Here is a 19643-nt window from a genome sequence, read left to right on the forward strand (position 1 = left end):
GTGTGTGTGTGTGTGTGTGTGTGTGTGTGTGTGTGTGTGTGAGTGTGAGTGTGAGGGAGAGAGAAAGAAAGAGAGAGGGGGGCAGAGTCTCAGTGTTTCCTCTCTCTACCATTGTCTCTTATCTTTCGGAATCCTTCCAATAAAAAACAGTCTATATCCACTGCCTCTGTTCCATGAACTGTTCTCCATCTCCCGCCCTTCATCCCCTGTATCACCGTGTCGTCCACTGCTGTACGTGCCTGGATGCGCAACACTGTACATTTTTTTATTTTCTTAATCAAAACAAAACACCATGTCGGTCTCTACTTTAACATCGGCAAATGTTTCAGAGACCTGTTGAGGCCCTGAGTTTGACCTTCCACACAAACACACACTCACACACACAGACACACACACACACAGACACACACACAGACACACACACACACACAGACACACACACACACACAGACACTCACACACAGACACACACACACACACACACACACACACACACACACACACACACACACACACACAGACACACGCACACACACACACACACACACACACACACCATCCCAAAGTGGGTGAGCTACCTTCTCTGAGGATTTGGTTGTGGAGCAGCAGCAGCAGCAGGATGCAGACCGCAGCGGCAGTCAAAGCCCAGGCCGGCCGGAGGAGCTGCATGAGGATGAGCCGAGAGCCTTACCGGCAGCCACAAAGTCCGAGCTGGGATTATCCGGGAGCTGGTGCCTCCTCACGGCGCCACATCCAACTCGATCCCATCCACAGGAGGACGGAGGCGAGACACAGGTGGCATCTCCGGGATACGAAACCACGCACGAGCCTGAATTGATAAATCCAGAGTTGAGGAGATTTAAGAAGCACTGAGGGGTTTTTGTTTCTGTCCCCGGACTCTCCGGGTGAAGCAGCCGGCGGGTCCTCGCCGCGCAACCCGGCGCGTCACGGTGCGCAGCGGCGACCGGGAGCAGCAGCAGCAGCGGGTGATGATGCCCGAGGTGAGCCTCTCCACCGCAGCACGTCCATCAAATCATCAAACCTGCTCCAGACGGGAAGTTTCCCACTTTACCGCCCAACTTACAGCTCCCTGCGCCTCGGATCCACCGAGAGTCTCCGTCCGCTTGTCCGCGTAAATCCCAACAGAGTTTGAAGAAGCGACGCCGGGGCCGACTGGAAGTGTTCAGCGGGCATGTTGCACGTTTCCCCCCGACACACTGGGCAGGTCGTCTGGCGGACCCGCTGCCCGGTGGTGATGGAGTGGAGGAGGAGGAGGAGGAGGAGGAAGAAGAGGAGGAGGAGGAGATGCAGCTGCTGCCACTAAAGGTCTGAGGATCCTCTGCGACCTGCTGCTTCCACAGCATCTCTCTCTCTCTCTCTCTCTCTCTCTCTCTCTCTCTCTCTCTCTCTCTCTCTCTCTCTCTCTCTCTCTCTCTCTCTCTCTCTCTGACGTCACTGGTTCCGTGTGTCTTGGGGCAAATCCAGGGAGATACACCGGGACCCGCACGGTGCAACAGGAGCGACAACTTTAAGGTTGAAATGTGAGGGGCACTGCGAGGGGAACCCTGGTCTTTGTGTATGCAGTTTATAATTCAGGTTGTATGCCACTCTGTAATAAGACACCCTTTATAAAACGTTTATAAGATGTATTAATAAATCTGATTAATAAAAGAAAGTTGTATGGGAGTATAGTCAAGCCACTTACCCAGTTTGTATGAATCATGAAAAAATTATTAGTTATTTGAAATAATTAGTTATATCTTAACATTACGTGGGTAATCATTTGTAGCAAGGCTTTTTTCCAAATACAAGTTTAAACATCCACTAAATGGAAAAACACAACACAACTGAAACAAGTTTTTATTGGCTCGTAACCTGCAGTAATGGTAACATGAACGTGAAAAAATAAGTCTCTATTGGCACTAAGAAATGAAACAATATCCTTGTGAAGTCAAGTGCTTCGAATAAATCCAAGAAACCAGCAGCTTTACGTCACTGTTAGTAACTTGTGTGAATCCAGCCAGCCTCAGATGTAATCTGAACATGTCTGAATTTAAACCTGTTCATGTTTTGTCTCTTCCTATTCTATAGGAATGTTGCTGCAAACAGTGTGCTGCTGTTGTTGGAGGAAAATGTAGATCTTCCAGTTGTTGGAGGTAGCACTGAGAGCATGAATTATTTCAGTCATCCACCGGCCAATTACTATTTTTATGTTTTCCCTGAACTCACACGATATTGTGATCCAATATGTTGTGTTCTTTACTTTCTGCTCTAATTATGTGTTGTTTACCATAAAGAAATATATTATTCAGAGTTTCTATAGAAACTGAAATGGTATTGTACACACATAATGATACAAATAAAATCTTATATGTTCCATTTGGTTAAATAAAATTTAGAAATCCCTTTATTTCTCTATGTATAAATATATATATTAAATATTTATCGTCTTAGACCTGCTCTTAGTTATGCTGCTATAGGTCTAGAAGGTCGATTACATCACCTGGTGTTATGCATTATTTAGTACGGCAGAACGTAAATTGTGCTATGTTCTAAAATTGGGAAGCGTTTAGTTTAAAAAGGCATAGAGGTCTTGATGTCTGTTCTACTGAGTGGGCCACATGGCTTTCATAGTACTGTCATACAAACCAGTAGCCAGTCAGATTTACCTTGAGCCTCAGTGTACCCTCAAGCTCGGCCTGTATCATTGATTACATGGCAAACACAACTGGCGACGCTAAGGTGCAAAGGGAATTTATGACACACAGAGCTTCTCTTTCCAGGTTCCCTTTCCTCTTCTCAAATCATTATCACATCAAAGTTATTCAAATCTCATCAATACATGTTTCTTACTTGATCCCTTCCCCGGAGTCCCTTTGCCTTATCGCCCGCAGATCCAGCACATCATGGATTTCGGTCTGTGGATTGCGTATCAGAGATCGTAATGGTGGATCCAGTTTTGGTGTATTCTGTATCGTCCTGGCTGATCGTAATAATAATGGCGGATCCTTTATCGTTGGCATCTGATAATGGTGTTGGACCACGACCGAGGTGGCAGCTGATAATGGATCCTAATTGGCGGCAGTGGAGAATGACTGTGGACTATAATGGCATCCAATCTTTTGCTTTAATGTAAAGTGCCTACAAGTGTCCCACTTATTGTACTTCCCTAACACCAAGAGTGGGACATTTCTAGGCATTTTCCCTCAATGATAAGTGACTAGACGTGTCCGGCTCATTTTGATTGGTCGGGACATTTCTAGGCATTTTGCCATAATGATAAGTCCCTACAAGTGTCCCAAGTATTGTACTTCCCTAACACCAAGAGTGGGACACATTCTAGGCATTTTGCCTCAATGATAAGTTCCTAGAAGTGTCCAGCTCATTCTGATTGGTCGGGACATTTCAAGGCTTTTTTGCTATAATGTTAAGTGCCTACAAGTGTCCCACGTATTGTACATCCCTAACCACAAGTGTGAGATATTTCTAGGCATTTTGCTGTAATGATGAGTTCCTACAAGTGTCCCAAGTATTGCACGTCCGTAACCACGAGTGTGGGACATTTCTAGGTATTTTTGCTTTAATGTAAAGTGCCTACAAGTGTCCCAAGTATTGGACATCCCTAACCACAAGTGTAGGACAATTCAAGGCATTTTGCCTCAATGTGAAGTGCCTACAAGTGTCCGGCTCATTCTGATTGGTCGGGACATTTCTAGGCATTTTGCTACTATAAGTGTCTAGAAGTGTCCCAAGTATTGCACCTCCGTAACCACTAGTGTGGAACATTTCTAGGCATTTTGCTTTAATAGTATTAGATAATTTAACTGTGTTAATGAAGTGTACAGCATCATGAAGAGAAGCATTTCTATTATTTTGTTAAGCCAATTTTACATGTTCAAATAGATATTCATATGTGCTAGAAATCCTTGGTTGTAATAGAAAAATATATAATAATAGTTGTATTAATAATGATAATGAATTTGAAAAATAAAACCTTTCCATTTTCTTATCAGGGCCCGACCACTGACAGGCACTGACAGGTGAGGCCCTATTGAAATTGTTAGGATTATTATTATTATTCAGAAAAATGAATTGGCTTTTTGAGGGATTTAACATGCTCAAATTCTTACCAAAATTTGCAGAAAATTAGAAAGTGGTGAAAATTTACGTATTCTGGAGGAATTTTCAATGGGCGTCGCAAAATGGCTCAATGGTGCCCCCCGAGACCCCCGGAACGTGTTCACATTGACCGATCTTCACAAAAATCGATACACAGGTGTATCATGACCAGACAAACAAAGACGTCTTGAGGTGCAATGGGAAAAACGCAAAATGAAGCCTGCTATTTTGCATTTAGTGGCCATTTTGGCCATATTCCACATTTTTACTTTGAGGTACTTGTACCAGGGCTTACATCAGATCAACTTCAAATTGAGATGAGTGTCATCACAACAAGATGGAGATACAAAGTTATGAAAATATCGATTTTTCGACACGGTGTGACCGGGGCGTGGCGTCAAAGTTTGATTACATGCCAATAATACACGATGTTCTGTAATGTGGACATACATGGACGATGAATCCTTTGATGCTGAGCCTGAAAACAAACAACTCCACTCCTGCAGTGTCAGTGGTCAAATATCAGAGGAATCTTTATGTCTTGCAAAGGTGACGTTCTCAGAATTGGGACATTTCCTCAAACCATGTAAACATTAAGGTACGGGGAAGGTTCATTCTTGGCCAAAGGAGACGATGTTGTCGTAACTCTACTGTTTATTGTCCTATCACTACCAAACTTCTGTCTCATGATCAGAGTCCAAGCCTGAACAGCTCTATGTGTCAATACTTCCTCAGTAATTATTTATTTTTTTCAGGCAAAATGCATGCAACGCTTCAAAATGCATGTGCTCGGGCCAACCCAGTGCTGCTTTGCAGTCCTAGATATTTCAGAAATTATATTTAAGTATAGTAATCTATTATTTGCTTTACCGGTGCAATGGCCATTGTAGATGGATTGTTTGCTTGGACTGTGGTAATGCTGGTTATAATCGAAATCCATATGACAGATACTTTTGCTTTGATCTTTCATTTATTTAAATTCTCATCATCATTCAGACATTGAATATTACCTCTTTGTTTTTTTTTATATATTTTTGAAAACCCGATTAAATCCACGGGGTGGAAAAGGCTCTGAATTAATAAAATCCTTGGTGCTATTCAGCTGTTGCTTTGTATCTGCAGGTGCTGTGGTGATGATGTGATATTTACATTTTTCATAGTAAAGTCCAACATTTTCACTGTGAAATAGATCATTTCAGGATTGTCACTGTAGAAGATAGATCATTTCAGGATATTTCAAGGTACCTAAAAAACACTTTGCTCAATAAGTTCAGAGAGAGACTGATTTGCCTGTGTTCAGGAACTCTATGACTACCTACATATTGAATATCAAACATTTTTACTGTATGGATTTGGGGATTTTTCAAAGTAAAGTCCAACATTTTCAGTGTGGAATAGATCATTTCAGGATTTTCACTGTAGAAAATAGATCATTTCAGGATATTTTAAGGTACTGTAAAAACACTTTGCTCAGTAAGTTCATAGAGAGACTGATATGCCTGTGTTCAGGAACTATCTGACTACCTACATACTGAATATCAAACACTTTTACTGAATGGATTTGAGGTAAAGTCCAACATTTTCATTCTTTATTAGATTGTTAGTGCTTGTAATATATGATGAAACTGATTTCATACCTGTTAAGCCCATAATGGGATGTTCTGTACATTAAGGTGATGATCTGTCTGGAGACAGTTGTTGATTACACTGTCTTTTCCGCAGATGTTCCAGCACAAATATGTGTCCTCCATGTTGAATGATGGCTGGTTGTCTGTTGATGGAGACGTGTGGTGATGATGACAACAGCTCTGCAGTTCCCTGCTCTTCTGTCTGAATGAAAGAATCCAGCTGATTGATTGATCAGCCTCAGAGGCTCCAGGTTACGCTCAAGCTCTTATCAAAGCTCTCAGCAGCTCTGCATGTGACACACAGACTCCATCACAGCCGCCCTTCGGCTCAGATCTTGACCCCTCTCCATCAGGTCGCGGTCTCTGGGCATGCACCGGTGGTGATTATTGCTGATGTTTTCTGCAATCGATTAGATTTCCACTGAGCCTTCACTCAACGACCGGCGGTATCGCATAGACAAGTCTGGAGAAAGAGATCAACACAAACACTGTCAGGACTCATTTGGTGTCTATAGCAGCAAAGGAAATGAAAACTGTCCGTCTGACGGGATGGACAGTCAAGAGGAGATCAAGACCGTCTAGGCCTCAAATCATCACCTGACAAATAACTGTGACCACAAACTCTCTCAAACTCACAGCCCACTTGGAGGAAGTTGAATCTAGATATCACTTCATCTTTCTTAAAAGGATAGTTCACCGAGGAATGAAAATTCACTCATCATCTACTCACCACTATGTCGAGGGAGGGGTGGATGAAGTGTTTGAGTCCACAATACACTTAAGGGTGTCAGGGGTAAACTTTGTTCCAGCAAATTACAATACAAGTCAATGTTGAGCTATTCTTCAGACGTAAAAAAACAACAGAAAAAACATAACATGCCTCCTTACTGCTTGTGTGGTATCATCCAAGTTTCCGCAAGCCCTGACATTCATATTCGACTTGAAACGGCGTCATTTACACAAGTGTCCACCAGAAGTGGCTAAGCTAGCAGACGTTATTACGCCCGACAGTCTTTGAATGCATCTCGTCGGAGATATCAGCATCCTTTTAGGCTAAAACGTGGTATAAATGTCCTTGTTTCAAGGTGAATATGAATATCACGGCTTGCGGACACTACACGAGCAGAATGGAGGCATGTTGTGTTTTTTTTCTGTTGTTTTTGATAGAACTTCAGAACACAGACTAACCATTTCCTTATTTGATGAACATGGATGAGACCCTTGATACACAAAAATTGACAAATTATGTTAAATCTGCTAGGTTTATAACCTTGAGAGTGACACGATTTAGCAAGGAAATTATGAGTATAAATGACAGATTTGGAAAAGAAAGATGGACTCAACATCAAGTCATGAGGATCTGTTACATCTTTCACTTGAAAACTAGGGGTACACCCAATATTGATGCAGAGAGGAGAACTGTCACTGCCTGGTACTGCTGCTACTTCAAGGAGTATTTCAGGATGTCAGTTGACAGTTTGCAGAACCGTGAATGTGCAGCTATCACAAACAGCACACATTCTAATTTGTTTGATGTGTTAATTTCGAAAATATCTAGCTAATGCCAGCTTTCACATCAGCGACAGAATTTCGTTGAGCAATATTTTGACTTTTCTTTTTACATGTAAATAACATGCAAATTTATTGCATGGAAAAAGAGACATCTTAGACATCAAACAAAGTGTGGGAGGAGAAAGTGTTTAATTTAGCTTCACCATCAACACCCAGTCGATGTAAAAGGAAACTGTTTTATCGACTATTAATAAGTTCTGTATAGAATTTCAGTTTTGGAGTTTTCTTATTGTCGGATTTCTTGTGCACGGTTCATCAGTGCAATACTACAGCAGTGAATGAACAACCAAAGATGTTTTCTATTATATTATATTATACATTTCTAATGAAAAGTGACAGCAAAACCACCGCAGCTTAACCAATGTCACTGACGCAAGATGTAAATTTGATTCAAACTGTGTGTGAATGGTGAACTAAGTGGAACCTCCATAAAGTCAACACCATTAAGTGTTTCCTTGTTGTTGCTGAGGACAAACTGATAATGAGTTCTCCACCTATTTTTTTTTCTTTCCAAACATGCTGCAGACGTGCATGCAGACAAGTGCGTTGACTGTTTCTGATGAATAATCAAGTGGAAGCCACATTAGAAACCCTCTGGGGTTTTTTGTGTTTATTTCATGGAAATCAGCTCGATGTGTGCTTCACCATCAAAACTCCTCCAGACTGATAGTAAACAATGATTTTCAGCCGGCATGAAAGAAGCAGAGGAAACTCTTTACTCAGCATGAGACAAATGCAAATTCACCACAGAAAATCTGCACACAATCAACAGCAACGACACAGCTGGTTTTAAATCGAGGAGTGTTTCTGCTGATTCCTCTGCAGGAGAATCTTATTTGACACCGTATCTGTTTGTTTATTTGGTGTCTGGCTTTTATTTTGCTTCCCCCGGAGCCAAATGAACTCAGCAGCAGAGGCAGATTTACTCTGACAAATGCTGTTTATTCGGTGATGAGCAGAGAATATGTGGAATGTGGGATCGCACCCAAGACTAATGAGAGACCTCGTTTTACCAGTCCACAGGAAAACAAAAAGACTCACACTCACAAGGGTCTTCTGTGGTCTACAGTGCATGTGTCTCATTTAAAACTATTAAAGCAGACATCTACATCCTGTTATTCATCAGCCTCCGGCGTATATCTTGCCATTCTGAGCACAGCAGCATCTAGCGCCTCTTCTCATGTAGAGTATCAGATTGTTCGATGTTGCGTCTTGTTATTGTCACGTTGACAATATGAATTCACCCACTCTTTTCTGCCCTCTCATCAAAGCTATGCCCCCAAAACACATGACCGCTATTTGGTCCTATAGCCTTTTTAACTTTAATCTTTCTTTACTTGCGTTGCCTGTTTGCCTGTCACGGAATCAGGACATATGGCTGCTGCACTGTTACGTGTCGGGCAGGTCAGTTAGTGACAGATGGATACACCTATCAAGCAATTTAAATTTTAGGTGCTTAAGGAAAGATCATAAGATAATTAAATCAGTCTGGAAACATGAGCTTCTGGACCAAGCAACAGACCAACACTTTTAGCTTGGTTTTCAGTTGATATCCTGTATTTAAAGGGATAGTTCACTGAAAAATAAAAATCCACTCATTGTCTACTCACCACTATGCCGATAGTGCTTGGATGACACCAGTATGGAGGCATGTTGTGTTTATTTCTGTTATGTTAGCTCTGGTCTTGTGTAAGTCTGAAGAAGGATTAATAAACAATAAAGTTTACCCCTGAGACTCCAAAAGAGTTGTGTGGACTCAAACACTTCACCCACCCCTCCATCAGCATAGTGGTAAGAAGATAATGAGTGTATTTTCATTTATTCCTTTAAGCAGCATTTCTTCACAACAATGTGAGTATACTGGTGAGTGGTATAGTGAAATATGACTCTCTGACAGCAACAGTCTGATTACACACAGCAGCAATAAAGCTTAAGTATCAGTGATTAAACATGATGGCAGAGCATGACATTTTATTACCATCTGGGTTAGTGAATCACAGCAGAGTGAAAAGTGACTCTCAGAGGAAATGATCAACTGCAGATCAACTATTTCAACCTCTGCTGATTTCACCCACAAAGAAACATGAAACTTACGCCTGTAAACTGCAGCTCAGTCACATGTTTATTTCTAATGTTTTGTCCTACATTCATAATGAGGCAACGTCTTTGATCTTTTAGCACAGATTCAATGTCTGTATCTGTTGAATATGTCACAAACATAAATAATTGCAACACCTCTTAATTTCAAAGTAAAATCTGTATCTCTGGATTGAATCCATTTGTCTTAACTAGGTTTTATTGTTATAGCAGGACCAGAAGACGCACAGCTTCAAAGCACAGAGTCCCGGCATTTAGTTGAGTATAGATCTACTTTATTCAAGGAATGCTCCACAGCAGACATGTAACAGAAACATTGTGGGCACTGCCACAAGACTAACAAGGACCACAACATGGTGATTTTGAACTTTTTTAAACAAGAAAAATCTGTTTTTATAATAAAATGATTGATTTATTCAGTCCATCCAGGCTTTGGTCTCTCCTGCTCTCTGCTCTCCTTCTGACACTGACAAACACACAATGATAAGACTTTTAAAAACCAGTGGTGTATATGAAAGCCATACTTGAGTAGAAGTACAGATATCTTACCTGAAAGTGACTCTGGTAAAAGTAAAAGTCATACGTAGAAAAATGACTTGAGTAAAAGTCTTAAAGTAGTTCATATTAAATGTACTAAAGTATTGAAAGTATTTGGTTCTTGTACTTTTACTTCAAAAGTAAAAGTACAAGCAACCAAACTTAAAAATGCAAAGTGCATTTTATAGTCCATACAGACACGAAACAACCAAATATACATATAATGTATAATTTGGGACCCCAGATGCTGAGGTCATGATCAAAATATTTACTAAGTGAATTTTCAGCTGATTTTTAAGCCGTTTGCTTTATATTACGAAATTTGAAGATGTTTATATTTCTTACAGAATGCTTGGTTACATGAAAAATGAAGTCTTTCATATAAAAACATTTGGTCCTTTTTAGATCATAATTTAGTATTATTTCTATAATCTAAATAGGTCTATTATTTGCTTTAGCTTGCTTAATCGTTATTTAGGTAAGTGATAAAGTTCTTATGGAAATGGTTCACTAATTTGACATCAGGCAAAGCTAACGCAGAGAGAGTAGCTGAGCACAGACAGGCTGGGACAGATTTACTTTTCGTCTTTGTAAAAACTAAAGAAATTAGTCTTGTTGTTGTGTTGAACTGTGTAGTTATGGAAAACACCTTAACTCTATTGTAGGAGACAAACTGTTCAGGGTCATTGAGAGCGGTTGGAGGGTCAGAGCCACGGGACAGGGGCCCACCGCGTAAAACAGTAAAAATGGGAGGAATATACTTGGAGAAAAAATGATTGTTTCCATTCCACTACTGGGTGAATGAAATTACTTTTATATTTATATTAAGTTCTGATGATGATCTTGTGAACTATAAGTGCAATCAGCTTGTTGTTCACTGGTCAAATGTGACAGACAGGAGCTCAGACAAATGTGAGGATTCACATCAGTTCTAGACAGTGTGACGAGATAAAACTGCTTTGATTTTTAGATTGGCATGGCTGGGTCTAGGTGCAGCTACGCGGTTGTAACTCTAAAAGTGGCTGCTGCAATGAATTGTGGGAAAGCATTTCCTCCTTTCCTTTCACAAAAAATTGTCCAGTGTTTCCTGATAAAGGAGATAAGTTATGAAAGCAAAGAAGCTCCTTTCCTAATTATTCAGAGAATTCAAGCTGCTCTTATTATGGCGGCCATTGAAATACTTCCAGGTTATTTTAGCCTCCAGTCTGATCACCACCTCCTTGCATTAACCTCACCTTCCTTTTTGGTATTCAGCTGAACTTTACCAGTCCTGTTCAGAAAACTTTTTTCTGATTTTTGTATGCTTGCTCTTCACTTACCGAGTCTCATCGTCTTCCCCCAGGATCCCAAGGTTACCTGCTCTGCACAGTCACCCCCAGCAAGCTCCCTTGTGTGTTCCAGGGTCAAATTGTGAAACTTAGTAACAGATATAACAGCAGTGTTTAAACTGTGTAGTTTAGTGGAAGGTTACTAGACATGTGTGATTGGAAAATGTGCCCTCTTCTTCTTCACCAGCTGTTTATCTCAATGCACCAACTCCTAATATTCACATAACAGCAGTGGCATATTATTTTTAGGGCTGGGCAACGATTAAAAGTTTTAATCGGATTAATCGCATGATTTCCCTGATTAATCACGATTAATCGCATTTGTATACGCAAAATCCAATAATGAATTAAAAAGTAGTGTATAGCGCAATTTTATTTTCAATGTTCTGCCATATGAACGAAAGTGCCATAACATTTGTTGTGCAAACACTTTTAACATCAGCATTTAATACAGTAGCAGTTAAATAAAATATTCAGTGTAAATCTCAACTTAACAATGTTATCAAAGCAAATACAAAGTTAAAGCTCAATGCCACTGCCAGGGCATTAATGTTATCCTCTTCGTTATGAAAAATGTATACTCCTCCCTGCGTCTAACGTAGTCTGCCAAAGCCTCGCTCCGCTCGCTGTTTCGTTGAGTGATTTGCTGATATCAACTGTGTGTTTTGCATTTAGGTGATATTTTAGACTGGAAGTGCTCCGGTGATAAGAAAATTCACCTCGGCAGTGGCTACAAATAACTTTGGTTCTGTCGACTCCGCCGTCTGAAAGAACTTTAAAATGAAAATGGCCATGTAAAAGCTCTGTAGCCTTATCCATGGTTGTTTATCCGCCAATTATTTTCTTTTTTCCGGTTCCGCAGCAGTCAGCAACAGACTTTCACAAAATAAAAGCCTGACTTTCACAATAAAACAATAAATAATCAAACCTGAGTTAATGCCAGATAAAATAATTAATCGAGTTAACTCATCACTTGAGTTATTCACTCGTAATTAACTAGTTAACTTGCCCAGCCCTAATTATTTTGCAAATTTTTCTGGAAATGGTGTTAGAATTCATGGTGCAGTTGAAATATGATTTCAAACAAAAAGACTATGCAGAGACTCTAAACTGACAGAGCTCAACGTGGATGTTGCCCCACATTTGTGATTTTTTTTCTCTCTCTTTACTTCTCTCTGTTTGTTCACTTACACACCTAATACACATTCATTCAATCATTCCCTGTGTGTATGGATGGCTTTATAACTAATATAACAGCCTTTAAAATGAAACTTTTTATTCTTCTGACTTTTCTACACAGTTTCGTGTTTGCTGAGTATTTAATGGTGCGTAAAACGATTAATTTCCACTTTTCCCTGAAGAAAAGATGAGTGATAGATTTTTTTTATAACAAAGCGTCTTAAAAACAAGCAGAGAATTCAACGACCAAATATTACAGCTGTAAAACAACACCGGGTCTTAAACAGTGTCTGTGTGAGCACAAGCTCTTCGACTGGCTCAGAGAGAGAGAGATGAATTTAATTTTGCTATAAAAAGAGGGGATGCAGTGAATGAGACTGGCCTCAGGTCAGCACTGAGCACATTTCCTCAAAATTCAATCCGAAATTTACATTCTGTGTCTTGTCATTGTTATGCAGAGCCACAGAGTTTCTCAAAGGCAAAGTATAGAATATCTGAGTGAACTGAACTTAAGCTCTTTCTCGTTCTTATTTATCTCTCACGCTTTGATTGTTGGCAGAAGTCTGACAAAAATTCATACAGAAATTAGGTATGAATCTTTAGGGTTTGATTCAATTAAAAAGTATTATTTCCCTCAAGGCAAGTGTATTTGCACAGCACCTTTCAAAAGAGTAGGTAATACATAGTGCTTTAAATTATTTTATCATAAAATGCATTAAGTAGATACAAAGACAAACACATGGAATAAAAATAGACATTACAATAGAATAAACAAATTGGCAACACAAAGTAGAAGACAAAAATGAACAAAATACAATACAGCCACCGTGTAGTGCATGATATTGATGAATTGAATTCATTAAAATGCAGTTAAAGACAAAGTCTTAAGCTATGTTTGGGTCAGGCCTGCTCTACGAGTTTTTCCAGATATTTGAAGAATAAAAGGCCAGATCTGCTTCTTCAGGTTTAGTCTAGATGCTGTGAGCAAACCTGTTCCAGGACAACTGGTCTGAACGGCTAAGCAGAAATATTTTGGCCGCAAACCATTTGCTAAACCAACATGTGAGTTTTTCAGTAAATTCTCTGACAATCTGGAAGCCAGTTCCCTAAAGTACTACCTCATCCTCCACAGGTTTTGCAGAAACTGTTTTTTTGATCACTGTTCTGAGAAATTCAAATCACATTCAAGTTATTTTTGTTCAGTTTATGGAAAGAAAAGGCCCATGAATTTGTTACCTGTGGCCCAGTTTTACATTTACCTTTAACCCCAATTTATAGCAGCAGCAGATAAAGCTGTTAAAATCCCTGTAAATAAATAAAACTTGTTTTTATATGAAAATGTTTTCGTAAAGCTTTGTGCGTGTTTAGCCACAGAAACAACTTGGTTAGTTGCAGGGAGAAATTGTGGTTTGGGTTCAGGACAGTGTATTGTCAAGGTTAGGTTATTGGACAGATCATGGGCATGATTACAACAATCCATCCCAACCTGCTCCTTATGCCGACCTTGAATTACACATCTATTGCTCCTGTCATAATTCCTGAAGCCTCTAGAGACACTGTTTCTCTAACGTAAATACATTTGATGTTTAAACTGATGTCACCTCACGATGTATCACACAAAATGTACCTCTTAATGAAGCTTTTATAAATACAAAACCATACAGATGATCCCTGGGGATATTTTTGATCAGAAGATAAGGTCTCAAGAGCTTAAGTTAGGTTTTAGAAGTGCGGTGGCACATATGTGTAAACTCCGAAACTTGTTTCCGAATACTTCCTGATAGTTACCTTCGCCAAGGAGGTTATGTTTCCGTTTGTTGTTTGTTTGTTAGTTAGCAAGATTATGCATGGATTACCACAGAATCTGGTGGAAGGATGTGGTATGGGTCAGAAAAGAGCCCATCAAATCTGTGGAAAGAGCATTTGATATTATGTAAATTAATTTGTAATCTCAAAATAACTTTCTTCTGAGCCTTAGTATCTGAAGGTTTTTTTTCAAGGTTACGTACATTCCCAACAAATGTCACCAGTGAGGCGGGCGTACAATACGACACAATATTTATGACCCTCATTTTACTCTAGAAATCTGGAGTAACGTAACACACAGATTTTGGAAGGGACGATTGGATTTAAGGTGCATTTCTCCCCTTCCTTCTCCTCCTGACCCCGCCCTCTCTAATTGCCACATTATTCAGCGGGCGTCGCTAAAGCTTGGGCCACAGCTGGATTTATGGTCTGGCTTTAAGTCAGAGGTAGGGCAGCAAATTATGCAGATCACAGCGGCCTGTGTGGAATTATTACACTCACTTTACTGCACAGGAGGAGCATTAATTAAAGGAAACACAGAGGTGATACATCAGCGGAACTGTCGTTTCATTTCCCACAGCAGACACACACAAACCAGACTGTGGGTTATACTGGATACTCAGCATGGGGCTCCTGTATTAAGTTATACAGGAAGTTCCACTAAATACTCTGTTCTACAGTGTAAGGTGTTTTGTTCCAAAGCACTGCTGGTGTGTCATTTTTTCAATATTTTTTGAATATTGTTGCAACTGTATAATCAGTGTTAGCAGCCTTTTAAACTCAATGACTTGTTTAAGGTGTCTGGGTTGAGCTGAATATAGAACCACATGAACATGTGTCATTAAAGGTCTTGATGTTGCACTGCATGTTTGGAAAATAGCTTGAGCTTTGAAGAGTTTTCAATCAGATCAGCTGTTTGGAGTATGCTGGTGTGAAGCCAAAAAGTATAAGACTTTATATTGAATTGTGTAAAGCTGTGACTAATAACTGTGTTTATTTCTTGGTTTCTAATGTCTTTCCTTGTCGTGTGTCGCACGAAGAAGAGCGATTTATTTACATCGCCACGGCGGCTCCGCAGAGCCTTTTTCTGGCGGAAAAATCCGCCGGTTAGTGACGGGTTATACTAGTGGACATAGTGTCGGATCTCTTCTGCCAAGTGCTCTTCTATCTGGTCCATATTCGTTCTTCTAAATCTTCCGTGGTTTCCGGGCATGAACCGGAAATGCGACTCCGGAAATGATGTAGTCAGCAGACCAATCACAGCCCTCGCGGCCGGGTGACGCTTGCGGGGCTTTGCCGTCTAGTTAGAAAAATTGGCCAACGCACGTAAGGACGTAGGAAGGGCCGTGAGGGGCCCGGAAGGGCTCTTGCGTCTCCGTTCCCGTGAAAACGCAGAAGCATGCGCCGGCCTTGAGCCAATGCAGGTCACGTGATAAATGATCCAAAGACTCGTACCCGAAGACCCAGTAGGGAAGTGAACGAATCATTTCTGCTTCCTTGACTGAGCCTATGGAACAGTCCCGTTGCGCAGCCCCCCCCCCCCCCCCGTTGAAATGAACGAGTGACTCTAGTAACAACTAGGAACATTGTTTTTTTCATGACCGATTTATATCCTTAACATTGATCTTGTCGGAATCCCATGTCATTGACCTGGTCATGCAATTCCTATTGTGGGTTTCTGATTGACATTGCCCAACCCCTTTCTGTGACATTACCCCCATGAAGTCAAGTGATTTCAGTCACATGATATCCGTGCTAACCTACGGCAACATCTTTTTAGAATGGGAATTAAACAAACTAAAGCTTAGGTGTCCCACATTACCCAATGTCCCTGATTCACCCCTACCCTGGAGCCTGTTGAACAAGAACATTTTGGAGGTTGCTGAAAACATGTTGATGTAGAATGGTCCTCTATTACCATCACTGTTCTGACCAGATACGAGAATAGTGGTAGTAAAGTAGGACTAGAGATGCATGAAATCATACTTAGGTGGAATAACAACGTAAATGTACATTGCAATATCCCAGCACTGCTTTACCACTTAAGACTTTTGACCTAATGTTACCTAGGGCGGTCATTTCAGTACAATCAATACTGTCATCACTAGACTGCACTGTGACAGAAACAAAATATTGTCACGCTGATGTGTTCTTTGTATGTATTCTATTGTTCAGGCTGAAACTCTCATTTTTTGGTTCTAAGGTTTTGGTTTTGTGTATCATAATACATCCATTATATGGGATTTCAAGCATGTGTAACGGTGTAAATGTGTTGTATGTTAAATACAACGTGTAACTGCAGTCACAGTTTTTGATGTATTTCTTTTATTTTGATGTATGTGTCTTATTTTGAAGGCCCACAGCGGGAGCTTCTGAGGGATTAGTTATATGCAACTTTCTTTTGCAGATGACTGTGGCTGTTTGTCCCTTATATGTTACAGGTATGTTGTTTAGTATAAATAAGTCTAACACTATACGATCACGTGATACCAGAGAAGCAGATTCCTTCCCTGTGGGTGACTGTTTGTCCCTTATATGTTACAGAGAATGAAGTTCAACTGTTTCTATTAAGCCTGACTCAAGTGAAGTGAATAAAGAAAGCAGCAGAGCGAAACAGAGACCGTCACACATGTGAGCACATATCTGAAACTTGCAAAACAGTGAACAAAACAAGTACAACTGGTTTGCCTTGTTGGGAAAGGAGGTGGGTCCCATCTGTAGTTCAGTGTTCAAGTGAGAGGACACCTGTCCTGGTACTCTAAACAAAGGTGAGAACGGCAGTCTTTTTAAAATTATTATTCTGAGATGATGGTGATTCAATTGTGTGGTTCTGTATAAGATCTTTAGATGCTAAATGATTGTTGCGATGATCCATGAAGAAGATGTGGACAGAAATAAACAACCGAGTCTGTTAGCCCTAGCATGATCATTATTGTATTTATTGTAAGACTGGATCTGCCATAATATAAAACAACATGCCATAGCCTGCCTGGTTGATGTTCTGTGATGTGGAGTTTTATAGGATTTCATTTGTGATCACTTTCTACAAATCGGTTAACACGTCTGAATATCAGGTATTGATGAGATTAATTTAAATATCGGACAAGATGGTAAATTAAGTTACTCATAAACTCTGGGTACATCAGCAAGGATATCAATATACATCTAGGGTGTTGTTAGACTGTTTCAAAACAGAGAGGAGAATAGAAAATAGAAGTAGAAGTAGTAGCAGTTGCAGTAGCAGTATAGGCAGTTGAAGTACCTTGGGTACTGCTTAGAGAGAGAAGGGAGTATGTGTGGAATTAGTCAGGCACTATTCTCCTCTACAGATATAACACACAATATACATTATTTACATAATATAAGGTGGCATATACAGTAATGTGTAAGGATGCTCAAAAAATCCCCAACAATGAGGTCAGTTATAACTAGTCATCACATCCAATGATAAATCTATGCCTGGGGAATGTGGACATGTGCCTTTCTGTTTAAAGATGTATCTTATTTTTTTTATTTGCCACATATTTTTGTTTCCTAAAACATCAGAGTAAATGCTTATTTGAAAATGTTGCATGATTATAAAAATGGCTTGCATTTTTTGTAAATTAGCTAATGAAAACCTTGTGATGGCTATATCAGATGCTTCTTGTGCTGTTAACATGTCAAATTAACGACGACAAATAAAATTAGAGTAGCTGAGTTATTGTAGGTTATACCAGGGCAACACAGGGCATTTGTTCTTTGTTTATATGGGTAGAAGTCTGTTCCTAGTATGATTAAATGATCATGATATGGATGATAATATCAATGTCTTTTGTTGTCTCCACAGATGAAAGCATATTTCACTAGCTTTCAAGCTTTGGGCCTGGCAAAGGTAGCTGTTCTTGGCCTTATCTGCTTTACTATTGTCTTCTTTCTATATTTTTCGCATTCAGCTTCTTCGTGTCCACCTACGTACACATTGGCTGAGAAAAAAACTTCTGAAGCCCCAGAGCCATCTGAAAAGCCCATCGTCCTGCTGTGGACCTGGCCTTTTGGTGTAGTGTTTGATTTTAAAATATGCAAAACCTACTTCAACATTGATAGCTGCATACTGACTAATAACAGGTCATTGTACAGCCAAGCAGAGGGAGTCATTTTGTTCCATAAAGACATCTCCTGGGATTTGAAGAACTTGCCTCAGGATCCACGTCCATATTTTCAGAAGTGGATTTGGTTCAATGTGGAATCTCCCGTGGATACGGCAAAGATCCCAGGTTTGGAAAACCTGTTTAACTTAACACTGAGCTACAGACGAGATGCTGACATCACAGTGAGGAATGAGGTGACGATCAAGGAAACAGACACACGGGAGGAATTTGTTCTGCCCAAGAAAGACAAATGTGTTTGTTGGATTATCAGTAACAAAAACCTAGCTACTGGAATAGCTTGGAGAGAGAAATATTTCAGAGAGCTGTCCCGACACATTAGGATCAATGTCTTTGGTAGTGATGTTACAGAGCACTTTTTAGAATTTGAAAAGTATTACCCAACCCTTGCGACTTGTAAGTTTTATCTCTCATTTGAGAACTCGTGCAACAAAGACTACTTTGTAGAGCAGGTCAATGGGCCCCTCTTGGCGGGGGTGGTTCCTGTAGTTCTGGGTCCACCAAGAGAAAACTATGAGCAGTTCCTTCCCAATGGTTCCTTCATTCACGTAAATGATTTCCGTGATGCTGAAGGACTGGCAAAGTTTCTGAAGCACCTGGACAAGGATCATGAAGCGTACATGAGTTACTTTGAATGGAGAAAGTACTACAAAGTCACTCCTCATCCTTTGACACTATCCAAGGAATTCATTCAACCTGTCTGCCTCGCCTGCGACCACATCTCAAAAGACAAAGAATACCATGTTATCAATGATCTTTATGGGTGGTACTTTTTATGAAAACTACAAAAACAACTCCAGCTTCATTCGTCCATCAGACACTGGTTTAATATGTCTTCACTTGCTGCCTGTTTATGATTTGTTCCGAGGATCCAGCGGAACCAGTTGAGATGACGACAAAGATGCTTCAGACCGTTACGCTGAAACTAAAATCCTAAACCACGTCATCATCTGCCATTCAGAGACATTTCTTATCCTCTCCTGCCCCTTGCCACACAAGCCAGAGGGAATATTCAGGATATCTCAGCGGCCTGCTGTACACCCCTGGAACTACCCCACTGAGGAAAGTGGTGGATGTAGCTGGTCCCGACTGAAGTCCATTCTGCAGAGCAGGAGTATCTTGAGCAGGTGAGCTGAGAGACTTACAGAGGAGGAGGTCAAGATGCTGCATAAGTATAGTAGAGGAGAGGAAACGCCCGAGGCGTCTGATCCATTTCCAGAACTGGGATT

The 19643-nt window shown here is 40.4% G+C and overlaps 2 protein-coding genes across 2 annotated transcripts in view; one reads left to right on the forward strand and one right to left on the reverse strand.

The window, feature by feature from the left end:
- LOC133009748 (chemokine-like protein TAFA-5) overlaps nt 1–669 on the reverse strand; it is a 38273-nt gene extending 37604 nt beyond the window's left edge. The window contains exon 1 of the mRNA XM_061077282.1: nt 579–669. Within this exon, the coding sequence (XP_060933265.1) occupies nt 579–669 (91 nt within the window). The remainder of the gene's footprint in view (nt 1–578) is intronic.
- A 4-nt stretch (nt 670–673) lies between these two features.
- Nucleotides 674–19193, forward strand: LOC133009749 (4-galactosyl-N-acetylglucosaminide 3-alpha-L-fucosyltransferase 9-like). The gene is made up of 3 exons (XM_061077283.1): nt 674–784; nt 912–1001; nt 18096–19193. The coding sequence occupies exons 1-3, from the start codon at nt 674–676 to the stop codon at nt 19191–19193; spliced, it is 1299 nt and encodes a 432-aa protein (XP_060933266.1).
- The last annotated feature ends 450 nt before the right edge of the window (nt 19194–19643 follow it).

Source organism: Limanda limanda, chromosome 8 (genome assembly GCF_963576545.1).
Source record: "Limanda limanda chromosome 8, fLimLim1.1, whole genome shotgun sequence".
Classification (NCBI taxonomy): domain Eukaryota; kingdom Metazoa; phylum Chordata; class Actinopteri; order Pleuronectiformes; family Pleuronectidae; genus Limanda; species Limanda limanda.

What these genes read in the sequence shown, in the direction of transcription:
- LOC133009749 (XM_061077283.1), top strand. Translation starts at nt 674, where the DNA reads ATGAGCCGAGAGCCTTACCGGCAGCCACAAAGTCCGAGCTGGGATTAT. An exon ending in CCATCCACAGGAGGACGGAG is followed by an intron (nt 785 to 911) that starts GCGAGACACAGG and finishes CTCCGGGTGAAG; the next exon opens with CAGCCGGCGGGTCCTCGCCG. An exon ending in AGCGGGTGATGATGCCCGAG is followed by an intron (nt 1,002 to 18,095) that starts GTGAGCCTCTCC and finishes TTGTCTCCACAG; the next exon opens with ATGAAAGCATATTTCACTAG.